Source organism: Mytilus galloprovincialis, chromosome 7 (genome assembly GCF_965363235.1).
Source record: "Mytilus galloprovincialis chromosome 7, xbMytGall1.hap1.1, whole genome shotgun sequence".
In the NCBI taxonomy this organism is placed as follows: Eukaryota; Metazoa; Mollusca; class Bivalvia; order Mytilida; family Mytilidae; genus Mytilus; species Mytilus galloprovincialis.
Window position 1 is genome coordinate 18,747,726 of NC_134844.1, and position 26,271 is coordinate 18,773,996.

The 26,271-nt window shown below is 31.2% G+C and overlaps 2 protein-coding genes across 4 annotated transcripts in view; both read left to right on the plus strand.

Moving 5' to 3' along the window:
- LOC143082462 (nuclear pore membrane glycoprotein 210-like) overlaps window positions 1-5,254 on the plus strand; it is a 63,628-nt gene extending 58,374 nt beyond the window's left edge. Inside the window, exons 43-44 of the mRNA XM_076258128.1 lie at window positions 1,250-1,354; window positions 2,268-5,254. Of these exons, the coding sequence (XP_076114243.1) occupies window positions 1,250-1,354; window positions 2,268-2,413 (251 nt within the window). The 3' untranslated portion in view covers window positions 2,414-5,254. The remainder of the gene's footprint in view (window positions 1-1,249; window positions 1,355-2,267) is intronic.
- Window positions 5,255-8,410: 3,156 nt separating this feature from the next.
- LOC143082463 (prolyl 3-hydroxylase 1-like) overlaps window positions 8,411-26,271 on the plus strand; it is a 60,242-nt gene continuing 42,381 nt past the window's right edge. For 2 of the 3 annotated variants that reach the window (XM_076258129.1, XM_076258131.1), the window contains exons 1-3: window positions 12,603-13,123; window positions 17,102-17,254; window positions 24,255-24,426. In XM_076258129.1, coding sequence (XP_076114244.1) covers window positions 12,608-13,123; window positions 17,102-17,254; window positions 24,255-24,426 — 841 coding nt within the window. In that variant the 5' untranslated portion in view covers window positions 12,603-12,607. Of the gene's footprint in view, window positions 8,911-12,602; window positions 13,124-17,101; window positions 17,255-24,254; window positions 24,427-26,271 lie in introns of those variants that run through there. The other variant, XM_076258130.1, reaches the window with a different exon arrangement.

Below are 26,271 nucleotides of genomic sequence, written 5' to 3' on the forward strand. Positions count from 1 at the left end.
GAGTCAGTTACAGCTTTTACATTAATGCTAGCAAGACAAATCTTTGTGTGGCTTGCTTGCTTTGTTTGTATCAGTGTTTGCTCAAGCATGGCAATTAAGATAGGCGGGGCTTCAGCTTGTATACATCATACTTAAATTTTATTGGACGTTATGTTTGAGGTTAAGGACACTAAATTTTAAAACATCCCATGACTCATATTCTCAAATGTTTCCTTACCTGTAAATATACAATACAGACAGGATTTTACTTCGTCGAAATTATCTCCCCATCATGCCAGTTTATTTTCACAATCGTAGAAATGGAAGACAATTTTTTTTTCTTCAAATATCCAACTTAAAGACTGTCGTCAAGCACTTTTAGTAAAATAGCTATTCGAACACACCTACTCTGATTTTGTGATCCATTGAATAGGTTTTTCACTTCACCCCTATTTCATCTTTTAGTACTGTGATTTTTTTTTATGTTATAAAATCAACCTGTAGCTTTGCTATATTAAAATAATACAATCTGAAGCGAGATGATGTATCAAATACTCTTGCTTTGTACGTTTTCAAGACAAAATATTCATCTCAAACACACCCTAACATAAAAAATGTACACTCGATTTGCTCTTTTCGATACAATTGTTTCCCATTTTTTTGAATATTTTTTTGAGTTACATATGGAAGGGCAGACATGGAAATAACTGACTGAACTAATAGATTGATATGTTATAAAAAAAAATATTAGGTCAATGCTGAAGGCCAGTTTCTCAGCCTCATACAAGAAAAAAGTTTATATTTTTCTTTCATTGACAAATCATTGTATTTTTACAGGTGAGGAAACATGTGAGAATATTTTTCATGTGATTAGGTGTCCTTAACCTCAAACATAACGTCCAATAAAATTTAAGTATGATGTATACAAGCTGAAGCCCCGCCTATCTTAATTGCCATGCTTGAGCAAACATTGATACAAACAAAGCAAGCAAGCCAAACAAAGATTTGTCTTGCTAGCATTAATGTAAAAGCTGTAACAATATGAGCCATATTGACTCATATATAGATATTATTGTGCGAAAATACAGAAGTTATTTCCCCTGAATAATGATTTCTAATTGCAATAAAGGAATGAAATAAATATCAAAATGGCATATTTTTTTACCATGTTGGATTTCTTATTATCGTTTTGGGAGCCTCTTTCTTATGTGACAATTGTTCAATTTTTCATACATTTTGTACATATGAAGTTTTAATTGATATATTCCAGGTTTTCATTATCTATTTGGAAAGAAATACACAGCTGTACCCAATGCAGTATTTATGCCTGGACCAGCAGGGGCATCCTCACCTTATAACATACAAAATTTATCAGGTATGGAATACAGTTCTATTCATTTTTACTGTACAGGATCAGTAACTGTATATTCTTTTATTTTTGTGTGTATCAATTTTTGTGGATTGTGGAAAGCTTACACTTTGGTCAATATTTCATTTTGTGGTTTTGCCAAAGTCTGCATTCAAGCTAATGGAAAATTTGATGTTAGTTGAACATTTAAATTTGTGTTAACCTGCACCCAGGAAATCCATGGAAATTATTAATTACATCATGTAAAGGATTAAACACCTTTTCTGTTCAATTGTATACCTGTTATGTAGCAGAATTATACAGGTTTTCAAGAGCAAAACACTCCCTCGAACCTGGAAATGTGGTGTTAAAGTACAACCTCATATCTAGCTATAAAAAACAGTGAAAAAGATCCAACTATATTTGTTCCTACTTAAACTTCTGAAAATAAAATACTATACTGATTTAGTGATGTTGACAGTTTAGAAATTATAACAAAACAAAACAGTTTTCAAACAATATAAATGAAATTAAGAAGCATACCATTTAATGAATGGCTATCATCTATTTTGAATTTATTGAACCATAAAACTAATTTTTGACTCTTCACATTGATTTCGCAGATTATGTAAAATGTGAAGAGACAAAAATTAGTTTTATGGTTCAATAAAATCAAAATAAATTGTTGCCATTTATTATAAATAAATTTCTATCAAAAATAAGGCTCAAGAACATTTTATATTATTTATATTAACAATAACAACATACACACATGTTGGCGTATGAATACACAACGTCAGAGTGGGCGTGTCGCCATCAAAATTGACAACATTGAAAATAAAACTATTAATTTTAACCAATCAGAAGACAGTAAATACCATAAATTTATTTATTCTTTTAACATGATTACTATTATATCACTGAATCGGTTTTATTGCAGGTTCACCACCAGCGTATTCACCAGCTTATTCACCATCTAAATCACAGTCACCATACCTCTGGTCACCAGGTTATCATCCTCAGGATGGGTCCAGTCCTGGACGACGGAGATCACCATACATGAACAGACCTGTCTCGCCAATGTGATGAATATCTCTCGTAGGAATAATGCTCATATTATGTACAAATGATAGTAACTTGCAGTTTCAGTAAGGAACATTGTGCGAGTGAAGTTGTCAGGAAAATGCAAGCATGAAGTCTCAAAATTAGGGGAAAAAATTGCATATTTTTGCATCATTTTGACTTTTTATGTTACTTTGGTATTTTTTAAGATAGATAACTTTTTTTTGTTTAAAAATTTTCAAAGTAATAATCATTTCACATTATGCAGATGAAAATGTATGATCCAGGTACAATTATCATTACAATAGACCTTATCGCTCTTTGTGAAGCTGGGATACTTGATCTATTAATGAGATACAACAATCACTGTTGTATTGTGACATCAAAATTTAACTGAAGTGTATGTGATGTCAAGAAATGGTGGACACTTATCAATATGGTGAATTATTCTGAGATGGAGGATGAAGATGCAATATATTTTCATAAGTACAGTGGTTTTTTTTTGTTTTTTTTTTTGGGGGGGGGGGGGGATTATTTTTCTGATGGAAGAAAGGGGGCTCTATGTAGGTACATTCCCCATTTCCATTCTCTATTTTACATAGAATTTTGTTTATCATGCAATGTTTTATTTACCTTCTTTTAGACAAACCATTTCTTTAATGGTAATGACAAAAACATTTATGCCTAACTTCTGTGTGTTTTGATTGACATTAATTAATAATAAAACTGCAGGGTAAGGTGTGGTGACATTACTTTGAAAGGATGTACAAGTGTGCAAGTGAAATTGTATAGATCATTTTTGTGTGAATTTGATGTCGGAATAATCTGAATAAATGATTGAAATACAATAATGGAGCATTTGATGAAGAAAATTGTTTTATCATGTGTTCACGATAAACATGTGTTCACATTAAATGCCTTTAAAAAATAAATATTTTGACAGTTTGTCAGCATTTTGTAATTTCATAAAGACATACCTAGTCACAACCATCATCCTTTGTAATCAGCATTTATATAATCAGAGTGCAAAACAAATTCTCCTTCCAAATAACTGTGTTCTCCTAAGGGCCTTTTATCAAAAGTTGGTGCTTTCTGAAATTATTTTTTTATAGATTGTGTTATTGAAGTTTTTCTGTAATTTCTAAAAACTTGATGGTATTCAAAATTCCCCATTTTCCAGGATGCTAAATGAAAGTTTTTGGGGGAACACTGTTTCAATTTGAATAAAAAAAAATTCTTTTTAAATATTTGATTTAAAGCAATAATATTTTGAATTAATCTATAAAAGACCACCATATCATCTTAATATATGAACTCACCGTGCAAGGGCTGTATAGCCAGTCTAGGTCGTTAAAAACTTCCATTTGTTGTATTATATAATGAACACAATTAGGCCAATGTTTATCCACCTTATAAAATTAAACAATATTATCACTGTTCCCCTTTTTTCTCCCATCAGGATGGGATTTGTGCTGATGTAAAAAATTAGAATGTTATGGATGATTTCTTATCAGTTAAAATTATACAAATGTGAGCATGGCATGAGATATTAAGCTGTAAATATCCAATTTTATATTATCTTGAAGTTGTTCACATGCCAAAAAGTTATTTTGGTTTTATATTTGATAAAATTGCTTAATTATTTTGATAATTTGTACTAAGTGTAGTTGAATATGCATTGTTAAAATTTGCTCTTTTTACTTAGAATAGTTTTGTTGTCTCCCCTGAATGAAGTCCCTTCGGTGAGACTATTTTTTTCTTATTTGTTAAATGCTGATTTGTTGTTACATTCCATCACATTTTTTTTTTAAATGAATGCAACCGTCACTGACAGTTTCAATACAAGTCTTAACTTCTATTTCTATAGTTTCCTGAACTAGATATTGTTTTTATCTCTGTTGCAAACAAATTTTACATTTAGGTGATTGGATAAAAAATTCAAAAATGTGGTCTCCAGAAGAATTTCAAGCAAAAAAACAAGCTGAACTTCTTGTCAAGTTGTTCATCATCTACTGTATCACTAACTGGTCAACACTGACTTGGAGAGACCGTTAGATTCCAATCTTAAAGGACTAAGATTGTCAGTTTTCCTTACAATAGTCGTTGTTCTCTCTTGGGACTCCTGCTTATTCTATCAAATAAAACTGACCACCATGTTATAGTTAAGTTGGCATCTAACACCAACAATCAATCAATCAATTTATATCATGTTTATTCAGCTAAATATCTTTGGAATAAAATACAATATAATAATTATTTTTGCGACAGCATTAATTGAATATAGTATCTTGTTATATCTCTAGGTTAATTCCTCCGTTTATCTTTTTTTTTTTAACAATGCCATAAATAGATGTACTTAATGACTTTTATATCTATTGTTTAGTGAGCTATATAGAATATATTTGTATGTAATATGAAAAAGAAAAAGACTGAGATAACCTGTTTAGAGTTCACTACATATCTTATTTTAAATTCTAGATTTACCAATGGTATTCTAGGTTTTCGTGCATAATATTTTATTTAGATGTACTAAATGCAAACGTAATGTTGCAACACTACTTTTTCTTTCATTGTTAATCAAATATGACAATGTTATACAGTTAATTTTAATTACACTATGGTGTTTTGAAATATTCCATCAAAGATGTTTGATGCAATTCTAGTGATTGAATTGAAACTGATATGAATTTAATATCATTTTGCTATAACATCATTATTGTTTATCATTTGTTTTTGTCATCACAATATGAATATAAAGATATTTTGTTTTTTTGTGTGTCCCACATGTTTAGCGTTTACACATTTATGACTTTGTATGCCTTTTTTAAATAAATAAATTTCCTGGCAGTCCAGGAATAAATGTGATTATTTTTGTCTATTCTGTTCAGACTGGCCAAGAAAGAGTTGATCTAGGTGTATTTTCATGATAGAAATGAGTGATTTTTGTCTAACCTGCCACATAGGTATTGCTTTTCTGGTGGTGAGGACAGTTTCAACAATTGTTAAGTTTTCTGCCTAAGTTACCCTCTTTTGTGTTTTGAGCGAAAACAGGGAAATAAAAAGAAACTAAACAGACTAAAGATCAGCAATACAGGATCAACAACAGATTTGTCATGAATTCTACCCTTGTCTATAATGATGGAGAGAGTCTTTTGTTGAATATGCACATAGACCAAGGTGAGAGGCAAAGGCTCTTTAAAAGAGTTTTTCATTTTCCGTATTATTTTGAAATCTAAAAAAAGAGCAACTTTAAAATGCACAAATAATCAGCAAGCCATGTTCTACCAACAGGTCACTGTTTTATAAAAAAATACCAATTTTTTGGCATTTTGTTCTAATATCTTACAAAAATCTTCTCTTAAACAAAACTGATTGGCCAAACTTAACCATTATTTACTTATCTAGTTTGTGATTTGTGTCAGATAACCCTGCAGGCAAACCAATATGGCAAAAATAGAACATAGGAATTAAACAAGTTTTGTCTATTATTTTGTAAATAGATATGAGAATTTGTGGTATGAGTGCCAAGTCACAATTTGTAAAAGTAATCCATTATAGGTCAAAGTATGGTCTCCAACATGGAGTTTTGGCTCACACAGAACAGTAAGCTATAAAGAACTTTAAAAAAATAACTAGAGTAAAACCATTCAAACTGTCTAATCTATATAAAAAACGAGAAACATTTATGAACTACATTAACAAACGACAACCACTGAACATCAGGTTCCTGACTTAGGACAGGTGCAAAAAATTGCAGCAGGTTTAAACATTTTAATAGGTACCAACCTTTATATTTCTTACTTAATTTTCAAGATAATAAACTAAACTTGAATGGAGAAAATCTGAATGGGCAGAACGTTGATATATATAAGCTGCTCATTTACAACAACGTTTTCTTATAGAGTTAATGCTCTTAAATGTCAAATTTTACCATGTTTTCTTCATATTGCCTTTTATTTGGAAAACTATAATATAAAGAGAAACTTGAATCAGAAAAAGTGAGCAGCTAGGCAAGATCTACTAGTATGTCAAAGGACTCTTTTATTGGAAATATTGCTCTTAAATAATGATGTTTTTTATAGATTTATTTTGAATTTCTGTCTATTATCTTGAAAGTCATACAAGATATATAAAGAAACTTTATACACTTGTATAGCAAAAATTATCAGCAAAACATGATCTACAAATGAGCCATCATTATAATGGAAATTGTCTTTAAAGAGTTATTGCCCTTGCATGATAATTTTTACCAAAAAGTGGCCATTGGTGATCAACACCGACTCTAAAGAGCCTCTAGTTCTCATTTTTTGCTGATCTTTTGAAAACTACAGGAGCTTGGTGAAGAGTGTAAAATAAAAATATCAGCATGACAAGACTATTTGCTTTTGACAACTAGTTATTGCCCCTGATTAAATGTTGATTTTTATTGGGTTTTCCCCCCCTTTTTTGCTGTTATTTAAAAACCTACAGGAGCTAGGTGAAAAAAATAAGAAGCAACACAAAGAGTAATTATAGAATGTGAATATAATTAGTTAATAAGTGTGTCTCTTATTAAATGATATGTTTGTATTAATTTTGATGAAGTTTGTGAAGTAGGCAAAACATAGATAGATATTTCCAGTATGCAAATCTTTAAAGTTTCTGATTAAGCTAATATAGCAACAACTTTTTATTAATAAAAGTTGAAGTTACAGCAATATTTATAGTACCTCACAACTAAATTACACTTAAGATCGCGATAAACAATGCCCAGCATACATCACAATAATCAATACACAGTTCAAATCACAATTAATAATACACAGTTCAAATCACAATTAATAATACACAGTTCAAATCACAATTAATAATACACAGTTCAAATCACAATTAATAATACACAGTTCAAATCACAATTAATAATACACAGTTCAAATCACAATTAATAATACACAGTTCAAATCACAATTAATAATACACAGCACAAATCACAATTAATAATACACAGTTCAAATCACAATTAATAATACACAGCACAAATCACAATTAATAATACACAGTGCAAATCACAATTAATAATACACAGTGCAAATCATAATTAATAATACACAGTGCAAATCACAATTAATAATACACAGTGCAAATCACAATTAATAATACACAGCACAGATCACAATTAATAATACACAGCGCAAATCACAATTAGTAATACACAGCACAACCCATGAAGCTACAAAAGAGAAAGTCCACCAAAAAGTAAGGCATGGTTGGAATTAACAACTTTTGCATCAATAAATTGGAAAATAAGAGAATGATTTAAGTGAAAAACTCTTAGAAACATGACAAAATGCTCAAGTTGACTATACAAAGACTAGAATGATGCAAAGATGAATGTCACATGAAACAACTTTTTCCAACTCCAAGTTGATAAGACCAGTTATTTTTTATTCCATGAAGTGGATTTTGGCTCTTCTTTTTCATGATGATCATCTCTGTGTATATATGTCTCTGTTGACATTATAAGAAAAAAATGTGATCAGGCAGATGACAAAAAAATATTCTGAAGCCAGGTTTTCTCAATTAATACTGAACGATAATGTAAAAAATTTTGAAGAAAAAAAAAATGTTTGATAGCTTTAATAAATTTACAAAAACAATGTTTGTTTTAAGTGCAAAAAAAAAAAAAAAAAAAAAGTTACAAACCTTATTTTATGTGCTAGCTGTACTGTACACCCCCCCCCCCCCCCCTTTCCCTTTTTGTCTTTCAAGTTAAATGGATGCTCCCTAAAACACCTTAGGTTAAGTTCTTGTCGCTCTTATGTGAGTAAAATCATTTTGATTTTTTTTTTATTAGATATAAAGGTAAGCTTTCAAAATAACAACCTCCAAAAACAATTAGTTTGAAAGTGCGCATTTTATCGTCTGCTATTGTGTTTTGATATCGTCCCTATTTTTAGTTACATCAAAATTAACCTTTGAGATTGTCATCTAAAAAAAATTTTCGGAACTTCTTTAGACTTATCTTACCACCTATATCAAATTTCAAGATGGAAGATGCAGACGTCAAATTTTCTCTTAGAAGTTTAAAATATCTGTTTAAAGTTCATATTATCATTGTTGTCCTCTCACTCCTTGTTACAAAATCAAATAGCACCAGTAAAGATGTATCAGTAACATATGATCACATGTACACTTCTGGTTTAAACGCATATGTTGGAGGAAAATGGTTTCAATGCTCAGCATTTCTGGAAAAAGCTATCAAGGAGAGAAAATATTACAAAACTGTAATAGTTGATTGCAGACTCCGTTGTCGCAGCAATTCAGTGCTGTCAGACTTTTTCATTCCAGCAGATCTAAATACATCTGTAGATGCCTTACGGCTCAATTTCTTTGAAAATCTAGTAAAAGAATCCCATTGTCTGAAAACGTGCAAAACAGAGAAGCTTGGATATCAAATCTCAGAAAACCGTGTCTTACTTGAAGTAGAAGAGGATTTTGACAATCTCAAACCATATTCTTATCTGCAATTTTGTTACTACAAGGTGAATCTATGAGTAATTGCTTTGAACTATTCAGTAATAATGATTTACTCATGAGTCATGTTGGTCATGAATTTAGTCTATGAACAACTGGTTTGCTCTCTACTGCCTTCAACCGCCCTCAATTTGTATTTTACTCACTATTGATGACTTCATTAACTTTAACAGGCTATGAATAACTGTAGGGAACAGAATAATTCAAGTTAGAGTATTTTCATGGTATTAGTTTTTTCACCAAAAATGTAAGCCTACTAAAGGTGTAACATACTACATGTATATTTTGACTTACCAAGGCCAACAGACTTAATATGAAGTCAGGATACTGAAACAATAATCATGGTCAAGGAAATATTAATAATTTATGTCTTAAATAAATAATTCATTCAATCCAAGGGTTTTGTACAAGTTATAATCTGAGAAACAACTGGAACTGAAAAAGGAGAAACAATCGCATACATATACAATATTATCATGATTATTAACTCTTTTAAATTGGTTATTTTCCCCAAAAAGATAGAATATATTTTGATAATTTGCATTAAAAGCAAATAGCTATTCATTACTGATTGAAATGCATGCATGAATACTTTCTGTGGATTCATTTATTTTCATGGGTACTAATTTTCATGGATCATGTGGATTAAGGAATTATCATATTTTCATAAAAATTTGGTGTCACAATTTTTGCCACAGTCTGCATACATGAAATTCAAGTCTAAATTTGTGGTTCACCTTTACCAGGAATTGCATGAAATCCATGAAAATTTGGTATCCTAGAATAAATATTTTACTATCCACAGTATATTGAGACCGAGACCTAGCATTGTATGAGACAACCACAGAACACGTCATGAACAGTCATAACAGCTGCAGTGAGAAATAACATGTAGCCACATATCTATGTGATTTTTTCTGCTAGGATAATTTGTCAAATATTTTGTTTAATAGATCTTGATAAAAGAAATAACAAACACAAATTATGTTCATATAGGCATAAATTTCTATAAGCTAAACTATTCCGCTTTATCAATTTGTTGTTCAGAAATTTCATTGAACTATTTGATTTGTAGTCAAGGAGAAGTTTTACATTATTTTACAATAGCATGTGTAATGAATTTCATTGTCTTCTATTTGAAGACATAGATAAGTCCTAACTCCAGATTCAATGACATTGGTATTAATCAACTGTAGAAAGTATTTATAAATTATTGCCTGGATGAAATTCAGAGTTGTCCAAGGCTTATCTAGTTATTTGGTTCAAAATAAATCAGTACTTACTTATCTGAACAGTTTTACATGGTGCATGTAGTTTTCCTAGCATTTATTTATTATGAGAATAAAAAGATGTGGTATGATTGCCAATGAGCATGATGAGACAACTCTCCTCAAGAGACTAAATGACATAGAAATTAACAATTATAGGTCATCATAAGAACTTCAACAAAGATCAAAGCCCACAATGCACAGTCAGCTATAAAAGGCCCTGAAATTATTGTCTACTATCTTATTGATTACATTAATGAACTATCATAGAGTTCAGAAACATTCAAGTCCTAGAATTGTAATTGAAGTTTCTTATAAATTTTGGTCTCATAGGGGAGGGGGTCTGATCCCAGATCCCGCTTATTATTTAGTGAGTATCCTGTAATCCCACTTTCCGCTTCCATAGTAGTGCCTGTAATTTCCTGTGTCCCGCTTCTTAGTTTCCGGTTTTCACCCTTAATTATTTGACTTTCATGTGTCACGCTTAAAGTTTTCCTGGCTAGAAACAAATTTAATTTGATGATCATTATGATAGTGTTCAGTCACATATATGTTTTGTGTCAACTGTACCTTAAAACTGCACTTGGCTGCTGCAAAGAAATTTCTACATACCGGTATATATTATATATCTTGATCCCAATTAGACTTAGCATTTTATATTATAGCATAAATATACTATAGATGCAGATTTTAGTTCAACATAACAAATTTTGTCAATAATTTCAGATGACTTACAACCTCTCCAGAAAAGTCAATATAAATACCATCAGATAGTAAGACACTTACATAAATTTAATGGTGAAGGCACCCCAAATATCTTATTATTTATCTTTTAATTCTAATTTGATGCCGATTTTTGTTCTTTATTTTATTTCTTTTTTAATAATCATATAGTTCTGTAGACTATCACGACTATTGCCACTCCTTATCAAATCTTTTCTCCGCAGTTTTATATAACTTATTCAAATAGTTTTGTTTGACATATGAATATATATAAGGAAGTATGTAGATTTAACCAGTGAGATAGAAATCCAACAAGACATAAAAAAAACACCTAAAGATCATTCAACAGTCTTGAGGTACTACTGGATACACAAATCTATGTTGTCAGTTTTATCAAATAATGAGAGTTTTTAGGTGATGAAATCTTTTAAATATTCCTTTGGATTAATTTTAATCATTATAATCTAAAGGAGATTTGTTGTTCATTTGATTGAATATAAACTGTTCACAGTTTTTGAAATCAATATTTTCCTAACTAAAATTAATAATTAAATTCCACCAGATTGGGCAAAAACACATAAACTTGAATGCTGAGAACAAAATATCATTGATTCATGTTTTAAGTTTAAAACAATTGATTTGTCAAATATTTATTACTTGAAAAATGTTACAATAAAGGGTCAGTATGCATTGTGTAATCTATTTGTCATTAGAAAAGAAATAACTTTTTAAGAATCACCAGAGACAAAATATAGCATTATATGTTTTTATACCCCCGCTTTAAAAAAGGGGGGTATACTGTTTTACCTCTGTCTGTCAGTCCGTCCGTCAGTCCGTCAGTCAGTCCGTCCCATGAAACTTTCGTCACATTTTTCTCAGGAACTACACATCCATCCTTTCTGTAATTTGGTATCAACATTTATATATGTCAGCCATACCGTGTGATGCGTTTTCAGATTCATCACTTGACAACTTCCTGTTTACCGAACACTTGTCTGATTTTACACATGATAGCCAAGTTGAAAATTTTGTCACATTTTTCTCAGGAACTACAATACAAGGATTTCTGAAATTTGGTTTCAGGATTTATATAAGTCAGCTATACCGTGTGATGCGTTTTCAGATTCATCACTCGACAACTTCCTGTTTACCGAACACTTGCATATTTTTACACTATTAATATTATCCACTTGCGGCGGGGGTATCATCAGTGAGCAGTAGCTCGCAGTTTCACTTGTTTTTTTCAACAAATTTAGATTTTTCAGTATTCTACACACATGGAACAAAATTCATTTCTGATATTAAATGCAGTTGAAAGTTTGTATATGAATCAAAAATGTACTTTTGAATTAGAATGTTTTACCACATGGAAAAAAATTAACTAACCCATAACTTATTTTTACAGTAAGGCATCAATTTAAGTATAAAAAAGTATAAATAAATGTTGATTATTTATTTTTGAACTTTGCCATATGTCAAACACACATGTTTCTTTACTGACACATGGTACCATAAAAATATTCTTAAAAAGTTGTTAAAAGATTTTATGTAATGACTTTATTTGTTTAGTTGATATAAATAAGAAGTTATTAATACAGTTCGATCCTATTATTGAAATTTACAACTGAGTTATTTTACATAACATTATTTCTATAATACTCAATAGAGACTCAGTTTCAGTCATTTGAAAAGTTGAAGTCAAACAAGCAATACCATGAATTTCATATTGGGAATCAGGAGCTTTTTATGCTATTGGATAAATCATTTGAACACAGGAAAATTGGGAAAAATTGCTGATTTGCATGTTTCAATTATCTTCCTGACATTTTTAATTATGAACACACATAGTCACAGTGATTTTCCAAAGCTGACTTATGATAATTTTTACCTGTCCGGATTACAAGCTATCAGGTCTGAGAAATGGTTTCAGTGTATAGGATTTGTTGAGAAGGCTATAGAGAGTAGAAAACTATACAAGGGAACACTAATTGACTGCCGATTGAAATGTAATGGAGGCCTAATGATTGACGATCATTTTCTTTTCAAAAGTTCCAATGATTCTAACAGTTTATTTAAAGCGAATTTCTTTGAAAGGATGGTTCAAGAGTCACATTGCTTGAAAAAGTGCCAGGCACAGGAGTTAGGCATTGAAAATATAGTAAATTCTGAATTTGACAAAGAATTTGAAAGTTTTGTACCATACATCTATCTTCAATTGTGTTATAAACAGGTATATATATATATATATAACATTTATTAAAATAAAAAGTTATAGTGTTGACCTAAGCTTACTTGCATATTTATACTTTATATTTTATAATGCTAAAAATAAAAAATAAAATGTTACTTATCCAAAAGTTTCATTTTTCTTTCTATATTTGAATACGTTTTCAAGACAATTCGTTTTCTTAGGTGTTTAAAGGATTTCCAACAGGAATTACCTTTAGTCCACATACACCCTTGAAATAATAATTAATTTTTCATTTTCATGCTCGATGTTTGAAAAATATTTAACTGTTTAGTTTCATGAAGTAATATTTATATACAGCATGTTAGAAGTTTTTGAAGTGCTTTTTTGTGCTAGTCCTATCAAAACCCAGGCTAGTATTAAAAAAAATCTTCAACAATCTGTATTTATAAGGCTGTTAAAAATAGTAAAATGTATTATTTTTTTTTCAAAAAATTAAATCTATTGATAAATCATTAAATAAGTAGTGTGATATGAAAATTCAAAGATAAATCCAGCACATTAGTAATTTGGATTTTGACTGCAGCAACAAAAAAATTGAACTTAAATTAAAGGCATTCTGTCAACAATAACAAAATTTCATTTTCTACTCATTATGCAGTTAAGCTGCATTATGCGAGCACCCTAGATTTGTGTTCTACCCAATAAATGCTGAAATACTTGCCATTGTTATTATCTAGCTTGCTACTATGTTATATATAACTAATTGAACACTTTTTTAATACTTTTTATTCTGGATTACAAAAAATATGACCAGAAAAACCTTAAATAATCGTCGATTTATCCAAAAGTTTTGAAGTTACACATAGGAAGTAGTGCTTATTAAGAATCCTTGTGTAGTTCATTATGACTTGTGCTTTTGGCCAAGATGTCAAAGAACTATTGTATGAAATATTTAATCGCCGAAAAATCTTTTAAGACAAGTAGTTTAGATTTCCCAAATGGCAAAAGTCGTAGGAATATTGTTTGTCATCAATACGTAGTACAACTACGTCAGTAGTCTATTATATAATAAGTTCAACTGTTCATGCTGTTGGCGGCAATTTCAAATTAGAAAAGAAATTTTCGTATCTTTTCAATTTGGAGGCAGGTGTGCAAATTAGCGGTGGTCCGAGGTCCGCGACCTTCCACTATTGCAAGCGGAATTTCGACTAGGATAGTTAGTTTCTAGCTACGCTCGACGTAGTCACCTTCCACTGAAAGAAAATAAAAATTAACTTTGCAAACCTGACACCTTTTCACCATGTTTACGAAAGTCTCCAATTGAACGAGATAAAAAATTATTTTTATCAATATTATTCATGACAGCGATGTTCATTTTGTTCAACCGACAGCTTTATACAGAAAATCGCCGAAAAATATTGTATAAATTCGAGTAAAATCGTATCTGATTGACAAAAACAACATTGTAAACACATAACAATGGCGGCCGTCAAGACAAAATTTTACAATATAGGATCCGATTCCGGAAGCGGATAAGGGTAATTCCAGGTTTGGCGATCGATTACAAAATAAATCCAAGCAGGTGAAAAAATACATCTATGCATGGTAAATGAATATAAACACTAGAATTGTAAACCAAAAGATATCTGTTAAAGAAAGAAAAAGCAGAAAAATATTTTATACAGAAACTCAAAATTCTTTTTGACAAATTTTAATTTAAAAATCCAATACAACGTGACAGCTGGAAATAGTATAATCTAACAATATACATGTTCATGGTCACAGTATAAATTTTCTTTATCAGTGATAAATGATGATAATGCATGTGAGATGCTTTTAAAGTGTAAACATATTACTGCAATTTTTCAAGGTTTTTTTTTTGTTTTTGTTTTTATCTCAATCATTTGGGCCACTCTACCCCCTCCTGTTTAATAACTTGGATCTACCCCCTCCTGTTTAATAACTTGGAAAAGGTCGAGCTCCCCACCCTAAACCATATGAGGGGCAGATTCAGGATTTTAGGTTAGGAGGGGCGCAAACTTAAATTTTCTCCGAGCAGGGCGAGACTAAAAAAAATTTGAGGTAAAATTATCGGAATATTCTTTATTAAGCTGAGAACAACCCATGCTCTGCAAATTTAAGGGGTTGCACGCCCCCCCCCCCCCCCTTTCCGACTGAATCCGCCCCTGCATATATTCAAGTATAGGACAATATAATAAATAAAATGAAATATAGGGGGAGTCCCTGGAGTTACCCTACACCTCCTGTTTGAGAACTTGGAAACGGTCGAGATCCACACCCCTTAACCATATATATTCATGTTTATGACAATACTACAGTAAAAAATCAACGAAATATAGGAAGAGTCGCTGGGGGTCACCACAACCCCCTCCTGTTAGAGAATTTGAAACTCGTTGAGATCCCCACCCTTTAACCATATATATTCATGTACGGGACAATATAACAATTCAAATGAAAGATAGGGGAGTCCCTTGGGTCACTGTACACCCTCCTGTTTGAGAACTTGGAACTGGTCAAGATCCTCACCCCTAAACCATATATACTCATGTATGGGACAATATAAGCAAATCAAATGAAATATAGGGGAAGTCCCTGTAGTCACCCAAACCCTCCTGTTTGAGAACTTGGAAACGGTCGAGATCCCCACACCAAAACAATATATATTCATATATGGGCCAATATAACTAATTAAATGAAATATAGGGGGAGTGAGTCCCTGGGGTCACCCTACCCCTCCTGTTTGAGAACTTGGAAACCAATGAGATCCCCACCCCTAAACCATATATATTTATGTATGGGACAATATAACAAATAAAATGAAATGTAGTGGAAGTCCCTAGGATCACCCTACCCCCAATGGGGGATCCAGAAATTTTCATAAGTGGGGGCCCACTGACTGACCTAAGAGGGGACCCGCTCCAGATACGCTTCAGTGATTCCCTATATAAGCAACCAATTTTTTCCCAAAAGGGGGGGGGGGCGCCTCCCCCTAAATCCTCTGCCTACCCCTACCTGTTTGAGAACTTGAAAACCGTTGAGATCCCCACCCCTAAATTATATATATTCATATGTATGGGACAAAATAACAAACCATTTACATTTACTATGGGTAAGTCAGTCAGACCTCACCTTTGATCCCTGTTGTAGTGAACATTTGTCTGATTCGTGTCTCATAACTTTTGTACTATAGAACACAAATTCAGTTTTCTTTCCAGGGAAACCAGTCCATTCATACTATTACATGTTCATACTAAGTCAACTTGAACTTCTAGCATTCAAATAAAACCAAGGTTAACTACCAAGTAGAACAACTGCAATCATTGGGAACTTGTACCACTGCAGACTCACCATAAAAAATATACATTGCTATATGCATTGCTTTTGAAACCTTGATTAGATATATATTATTTGCCTTAATAAATAAATCATTAGATAAACATAAATGTACTATATATGAATGTTTAATGTTGAGGCAACTTTGCCACAGTTTTCATAATTACGGTTGCCTTGGTTTTTGGTTAACTGCCCTCAGCGCTTACAACGCTTTGATTTTTTTTCCCATTCCCATTGGATTAAAATTATGAAAGACTTGCATGTACAAGAAAAAAATCAGAATTGAAGAATAAAATATGAAGCTATATTATCTGTACAGATTGTGTTGCTCAGTCTTTAGTGTTCTATGTTGTGTCTTGTATACTGTTATTTGTCTTTTGACAGTCCTGCAAATTTGCACAGGACTGACAGGACACCTGTAAAAATATATTTGGTCCTGTATTTATAATGCCAAACCCCAATATCTTTTGTTGTTTTGATCGTTTTAGATTTTGCTATGGCATTATCATCAGAAATGTTTTTAACTAATGAGTTAAAATATCCCTTGGGTGTCTTTTGCCTCTTTTTCAGGTACATTTCAAGTTTGTCCACTGCCATTTTCAATCTCATCAAATAAAAGCACTATGAAAAAAGTTAGTCAATCCATATTTAATCTATTTTCAGTTAGAGAGATACACAGATGCAGCATGTGCAGCATATACCTATTTCCTGAGAAACCCAGGAGATGAAGATACAGTGGCAAATATCCATTCATACAGACAAGACTTTAAAGTTAAAGATGAAGACTTTAAGGATTTGGAGAAAAAACCTTATCAGGTATGGAATAAATACTATGAATTCAGAAATTATTGTGATGTTTTTATTATTGCAAAAATTTTGACAAGCCGACAAGGTTATAATTGCAATAATTTAAACTCACATTTTGACATTTTTAATATGAATTAAACAGGATTTTTCTCAATAAAGCAAAAATTAAAATCGCATTTAAATTTTAATTCATTTCTTTTCCTTTTATTTTGTTTGTAAGTGAAAGTCCAATTTCCGTTTAAAACTTTGAAGCACCTATCATTTCATAGTTTGAATAGATCATTGTCAGATCTGTGTAAGTAAAGCATGGACACAGGATCTGTTTTTAAGTCATATACAAAACACTATAAAATGTTTATTACAACAGAAATTCAAATATTTTATTTGAAAGTATTTCACTCCTCTGGTATATGGGTTTTGAGCCATTACATTGCAAAAACGTAAGCTGTCTTAAGGCCAATACCTGGTAACAGGACAGTAACAGGAATTTGTAACATTGAGATGAATAAAGTCCATTTGATGGTTGGAAATATTTGTTATACCATTGTACTTAAACATGAACGTAAGCAAGCTTTTAAGTTGTATTACAACTCCAGTTCACTCCATATCAAAACATACACACATGACATAGAGTGAATAATATAAAATAGTCCTTTTTTAGAAAAAATTTCTGGACTCCATGTTTTCTGTTTGACTGAAAGTTTATGCTGAAGTAAAACATCTATTTGCATACAAAAAAAAGTAGTTTCATATTTTTTTATTTTTCCTAGCATGATGCACTTTTCCCCATTAAATCACAGTTGCATAATACTACGTACATGATATGTTAATGGAATACATTTTCTATACGCAGCATTTAAAAAAATTAGCTGTTTTGCATGTAAGCCTATGGAGCAGTCAATTACAAGCCTGCAACCTTTGTAAGAAAGAGAAATTAAGTCTCTTGTATAATTTTAATGATTGTGGGGGACAAGTTTACCAGATTTTCTCTTTCAGTTGTTCATGTAACATGATCAAATTATCTGGTCCATCTAAATTTGTCAAAAGGATAAAATAAATTTACATTTAAAACACATGTAAAGGAATAAAGATTATAGATTTTATAATCAAAACTCAGTATATTATATTCATATTTGCACCACATAAGTATGGTCATGTTCAGTCTCCAACTTGATAAATTCAGTGTCATCTACAGTGTGTTAAATAAGTCATTGAGAAGATACATTGAGTATTTAACTATTATATCCAATGCTTCAAATAAGCAGAAGAATACATCTTTTTACCAATTAGTCTGCCATCTTGTTTTCTTCATGCTAATTCAAAAACTTTTTAATCAGTTGCCAACTTAAATTAGGATATTTGGTCATATATCATTTTTGAAGAAGTTACCTTTAAAGGGAAACTTCGCAAAAAAATCAAAAATTGATATTATGTCCATTCTGTATGAAAATTCTCAAATTTATAGATATTAAAGATTTATTCCCCTAGATAAGAGATCACCATCGATTTTAAATTTTGAGTATCAATTCTCTGCGTTCCGCCATTTTGTCATCTTCTACGATTAAAAATCACGATATGTCTATAAACCACAAAGGACCAAAACTACAGTAACCGATGTAGTCGTAATTGCGTGTCGATATCTTGTCAATCGTACGGTTGTTTTATCTGACTAACTAACTTGATACGGAAAATGTTCTTATTTTTTTTTTTTTAAATAACCATAGTCTGTTTTAAACTGTTAATATTGGAATTAATTAAAAAGTCAAAGTTCAAATCATAAATAAGTGTTCCGTGAAAATTGTGTTCGAAAATGTAATTCGTTCATAATTCTTTAAAGTAATAAACTTTATTCAAATAAATTCGGATCTTTCCTAATCTGATCACCAGCATGGCTTAAGGTATTACTCCCAAAGGTATTGTTAGGGGTGTGAGGTGACACGTCCAGGTATTCAAGCGATTTCCTGTCAGGCTTGCAAGTTCATGCATCGTTTCACTTCTGTAGGTATTGATCGGTGTACACGGCCGATAACTTATAACTTTCCATTTTGAACTATCAGGTGTATAATATACATCTCTGTCTTGCGTGTCCGAGAGTGATATAATATACTAGTCATTACTTAACTCATACGCTTGTTTATAAATAACATTTCTGGTGTAAAGAATATTATTTATAAAAATATAAATAATACATAAAAAAAAAAAGATTTGAAGAAATAAAAATCTTTTTACATATTTTTTCCAAGGGTTAATTTAGGAAAATGTAATATAAACTCGTTGTCAATAGTAAAGGACAGATTGGAACATACCAGAAATATTGATTTAAAAAAGTGTACGCATTTGCCGACGATTCGTTTATACGCCTGGATAGAAAGTTACGGAACTATAGCGCAATTTAAATTATATACATGTATACATTGAACATAAGAAAGAAACATACATTTTGTGTAAATTGGGGTAAAAGTTTTGTAAATAGACTAGTCCACGTATGCCAACAGTATGTAATCAACGAATTCGATAGATTATTGTATACCAAAAGAAGAAGAAGAAGAAGAGAACCAATTTGATTTAAATACAGGTCGATATATAACTTGCTTTGGTTCATCGAAGTTATGAACATAGTAAAATCACAGATTTATATATCAATTAGATTGTTCTCGAATAAAGGAAGAAATTCGTCATCATCACAATTGTTCCGACATTCATGTAATATATATGCAACTGGACGTACACTAATAATCCCCAAAGGAAGCGAATATTTTCTAGGAAAACTATTGAGTATTAAAGTTTCAAATCAATTTCGGGATTTATTTTCTTTCTTGATATTCAATGACAGCAATTTAAAGAATAAACTGCTTGTCCGCTTTAGGGGTATCCTTGCCAGTTGAACAGACTTATCATTACATTAAAAAATAGGGAAAGATGACATTAAATTCGTTGTCTTTTGTTTTTAAACATTGTTGGTCAAATAGCTAAAGTATTATACGGTTGTGAGACGAAGACTATTTTAATAAGGACGTTTCCGATTATGAATAAATTTGATTGACGTTTTTCACACTTGAAAAGAATATCTGTTCGTAATTTTTCGATTCCATTCCAAGAAGATCCTTAAATTTCCTGTCAATTTTTTAAAATATCTTTTTTTTCAAATAGCTGAAGTATTCATGCGTTGTGAGATTTAAACTATATTTTGAGGAGAACATTAATTCCTAAATAGTTAAATAAAGATGGCTTTGGATGGACTAAATTATATAATTGCACTGTACGACCATCAATTACAAGCAAAGCCCCTACCGCAAAGTCAGCTATTTGACAATGTAAAACAATTCAAACGAAAAAATTAAAAAAAAACAGCCTAATTTATTTAAGAGAAAATGGACGAAAAACAAATAGGTAACACATTAACAAACGACAACCACTGAATTACAGACCACTGACTTGGAAAAGGCACATACATAGATAATGTGGCGTGTTAAACATGTTAGTGGGATCCCAAACCTCCCATAACCTTGGACAGTGGTGTCACAGTACAACATATGAACGAACTATACAAATCAGTTGAAAAAGGCTTAACTCATCAGATGGATAAAAATACAAATACTATAAATACAATTGGAAGTTTTCGTTTTTGCAATTTGAGAGTAAATGATGTATCATACGTTCAAGAATACGCATGTAATATGTGTCACTGGATAAAAAAAATAATCATCAACACCTACTTCCGTATGGGACTTCCCCTTTCAGTGACCTGCAAATTTAACAGATGATACACTTTCTAAGATTTATATGTCCAACAACGACCCACTGCTCTAGATGTGTTACTAACAGCCTAAGATAGCAATTCTTTTGTTAGGTCAATTCTCTTTCGTACAATACCAGAAAACATGGAAAATAAGTTCTTTAAATTTTGACTCTGGAATTAATACCATTTTTTCGTGCGACAAACTTTATTTCTGGCGATGAGCAGACATGGGCGGAAAACAATAAAAAGATAGGTTTAATATTTGTTCATTCATTTAACATGTATAATATGAATATCATTTAGTACACTTCGGTCTATACAAATGCAGAATATACGATGATGGTTTGATTTCGTCAAAAGATATAAGAGATCTGACAAATAGATTATCACTTCGATATTGCAAGACACCCATTTATAACTTTGCACTTTTGCATACCAAACTTTCGCAAAAAGATAAGTCATTTGATTAAATAAGAAGTTGTGGTTTGTTTACTTGGGAGACACTTACCCAAATGAAGTGGACTTAAGCAGCTATATAAGTCACGGTATGGCCTTCAACAGTGAACAAAAGTAAAAGTATATTGTATAATTCAACTAAATGTGAACATGGCTGTGAGTTAGTACGTCTGGGGCTCTCCCTCTATGGCGCTTGTACCTCGGAAAACTTATACAGCTTGTTTCAAGAACAACCGGGTTCAGACAAACTGTTCTGAAATCGATATTGTCACTAATGCATTCACCCAATTCAATATTACCATCAAAGAGAGTAAATTCGTGGCAACAAAGACATTCCGTCAATAACGGAATAACTATGCCTTTAGTACACGAACACCAATCTGTGTTAAACTGGCGAGGGTTGCTAAGGATATCTTGATTTCGGGAACTTTCTGCAGCTTCCATTTTATAGAGCTCTTCTTCGGTATACTCTGGCTCTAGTGCGTACCCAAATTGACCATACTCGTCAAAATCTGCCTCTCTTGACCGGACTGGAACCACTGTTAGTACTATCAACCTCTTTTTTTTTTTTTTTTTTTTTTTTTTTTTTTTTTTACTATCAACCTCCGAACAAGACATTTTTAGTTATGATTTTATGATTAATTTTGGGACCATATATACACTGTCCTATAGAAACAAGCACGCACAAATCATGAGAGAAATATGTGTGAGTAAAAGTTAATTGAATTAGCAAAGTTAATATCCTTTGGTCTCGAATGTATGTTAACTAATTAATGTGTTTTTATAGGCTTGATCAAATCCTCATCCAAATAATATAATCTATATGTAATAATCCCTTCCTACCACACCAAGATTTAATGCCGAGCGGTAGACATATTTTAGGTACTAATTAAGTAACTAAATGAACAATAGATAACAATAATTAATCATAAATGTGCAAAGATTTAAAAACAATTTTTTTTTCTTTATTCGTACAATTACAATTATATTCCGCTTCGGTAGAGTTATCTTCAGATAGTTTCAGATATTAATTAATACATGGGTTTCAAAAGTCTAAATGTAAGTGTTCTCGTACATTTTTTTGCCTAATAAAGACAAATTTTATTCTGACACATGAATTAAGTTTCCCGTCTTTAACCGAAAACTGTTTATTTCTTAGTAAATTAATTTATTTGAATTCAAATAAATAATAGCACCAAATATAATTAAATAATTCCACCGCGATCTATTTTTATTTGTCACCTGTATTTTTAATGTGTGTATTAAATGCTCCCTTGTTTTATAATCCACTGATCCGAATAGACAGTCACACCTGGCAAGGTGTGCCCTAGAGACGTGGTTAAATACCGAAGTGCAAATAACAATTTACCTTTAAACAAGCCATCTACGAGTATTGCCACAGAACCGTGAATACACACATCGTATAAACCTAGTCATAGCAGAGATAGTAAAAGGTCAATAAGAGTACACCAACATATTGTCTTTACAGATTATTGTACTTTAATTTGTTCACCTTATCAGTCCGAAAATGCATTAATTAAAAATAATTTTATAACTTTTTGTGTTGTCTAAAAAAATAATTCGAATATATACGTTTAACATAGAAAATTTATCTTATGAATGTGTACAATTGCACGTCTGTGCGTTTTATCTTCTTATTATCGGCTGGTTATTAGATAAAGCATAAGTCATCGGCGCGCTTACGATTACGTTAAAATATGATTAAAAACCAAGACTTTTAATGATTGTATTTTAAATCCCGGCATGCAAAAACCAGGAGAAAACGTCACGACCTACAGGAAGTAGTTAATATTTTTTCATTAATTATTGAATTTCTCCTTTATTACTGCACATTTAGCGATAAAACTTTGTGAATATATATATTATGTCATTATGAACATATTTAAACCATAAGAAAAAAATCGTGAATTTTCCCTTTAAGGTCAAGGTCATAGTACTATGAATAAACTAATTTCATGCTGGAAAGTAGTTTCCTGATTCTGAATGAAATACTTTATAAATGATTACACCTTTACCTGTTTATGTGGTTACATACAATAAGAGGATTGAGACCTGTGGTCACTAAATCTGAGGTCAAGGTCATAGTTACTAAGACAAATGTAAGAATAGACCAAGAAAACATTCTGTAAAGTAGTTTCTGGATTATAGGTCTACATTCTTATATAGAATCGGAATTTGAACCAAAGAGTTGTATATAATAGCAAAAAGAAGATTGAAAAGAACGATGCCAGTAGATCACTATAACTTAAACATGTTAAACTTCTCCCTGTTATATAAGACTGAGGGTCGATAAGCATGAAATCTAGTTTTCAATATTTTAGATAATTTATTTAAATTACTGGTATACAATAAGATTTCTGGTTTTGATTTCCCTGCTCAATAGAGTGCGTTTTTCAAAACAAATATATTTGTAACATTAATATATTAAAAAGAAGATTTTTGGAAGACAACTCTTCACAAGAGACCAAATGACACAGACATTAACAATTATAAGTCACTGAATGGCCTTCATTAATTACCAAAGCCCCAACTGCATGCCTTTTCTTGATCTCTCAGACACTTATTTGCAGACACTTTCAATTTCAAGAGGCATATGCTTATGGTGACTATATGCATGCACTTTCTTGTTTATTATTATTTTTGAACAAACCATTAATGTTGCCTTAAAGCATAGCTAGCTATGGAACATGTAAGTGATGACACATCGAGTCCCAAACATGTACAATTTTCCTTTTGTTTTTTTTTGTTTTTTGCAGGACAGAACTTATAAAATAAGTGGTAATTTTATTGTAGGATTACAGAATAAAAGGAGAGAATGCTTATGACCAGGATGATTGGACTAACGCTATAGAATTGATTGAGCTTGCCATTACAGAATACTACAAAGAGGAAGAGAGGTGCCGAGTAGAATGTGAAGGACACTTTGACCATCAGTCCTTCCCAGACTTTATCCAGGCTATAGCTGGTAAGTTAACATTTTGGAGGGTGTGAATTCCAACCCATCTTATATTGGTGCACTCAACTCCAATCTAAATGGATTAGGATTGTCAGATTTTATATTGAAGGTCATGGTTTTCTCCAATCACTCAGTCTTCCTTTACTAATTAAAAGCTGGCCACTGCAAAATAGCTCCAAAAATGGTGCTTAAAAATGGCGTTAAAACACATTAAAAAAAAAAATAATAAAATATTTGAACAATACAATTAAAGACTAGGACTACCAAAGCTGAATTTTTAACTGTTTGATGTCCAACCAATATTGTATACGTATATTATCACTGCATCTTTACAAAGTTTGTAGAACATACTTCATGTTGATCAGAGAATTTGGTCAAGATTGAGGTTAATTGTTATATCCAAGCTTCTAGTTAACTTAGTTTGTTGGTCTGTCTATCTTCATATGATTTTTTTGTTGTTGAAGTATATTGTTATTGCATATTCATCTTATGACTTTCTAACTACCTTTGTATTGTAAAGTTGATTAAAATATGTCTTCAAAACAAACATTGTCAAACATAACTTATTCTGTTGGAGGATTGAACTTTTTAATTATTTGCATCTTAAATTTTTTAAATATGGATTTATATTAAGAATTCATAAATAATTTGTCAAAATTGATGTTGAAACCTTAAAACACAGAAAAAAAAGCATCTGTTAAATAATTCCAAATGCTTTCAATCATCCTGTAACCAAACTTTGTCCATACCAAACAACTGGACAATCTTTAAGTTTTCAAACAAACTTCAATCAAGTGTTATTGAAAAAAAAACAGATACAATTAAAAAATACCCCATAATAGTTGAAAAGAGTTTGATATCAAATTGTGTTTGTATTTTTAATCAAAAGCAAATTTTTGTACTAAAAAAAAATCTTCTTTTTGTCTGCATTCAGACTAACAAATTTCTTCCTTTTATAAAATTTATAAAAAATATTTTATAGTTTCTATGATTTTATTATAGGCACTTGTCTAGATTCTAAAAAACTTTGAAATAAAAACAATTGCTATATTTAAGTTTATAGGTTAAAAAAAATTAGACAAGTGCCTTTGAAATTCAGTTAAAAGGAATTGTTTGAATTAATGTTTTTGTTGACAGATTTCTTGAGGCTTTTGGTTATACATCAATATGTAACCTAGGAAAAGCGATAATTCCATAAAAATAGTTTAATGACAAGGTATCAAACATCAAATGGAAACTACAAACATTATTTTCAACAAATTGCTTGTAACAGGAGAGACACAAAGCAATTGTTCATCACCCTTAAAAGTATATTTCTTCTACCATTCAAACAGTGGTGAATAAACCTAGTCAGACCATTTGCAAAAATACCAAACAGGGCCCCCACAACAGGGCCCCCACAACAGAGTATGCCTACTGTTGTTTTCTACTGGAATTAACTAGTGATATGCAGGTTAAACTAAACAAAATATGTGACAGTAAATTTAAACTACCAGTTAAATAAACTTTAATAAGTTATAACCAGTTAAAATGGTGCAAAAAGTACCTGGAATGAAATAAAAATTGGAAAGATTTTCTAGCAATCTTTTTAACCCATTGTATTCCTCCATTCCTTTATTTTCGTTCATTTAAGCTCATAATCTGCCTCCGGAAAAAAGCATACATTTTTGTTAATGTCCTTTTTAACCGGATTTTTGTGACAAAAATGTCGGTTATTGAATTGGGGATGTACGGCGGGCGGGCGGGCGGGCGGCAATCAAATGTTGTCCGTGCATTAACTCATGAACCGTTCAACCAAAGCTTTTAAAATTTTAATATGTTGTTACTGACAACTAAATGAAGGTCAAGTTCAAT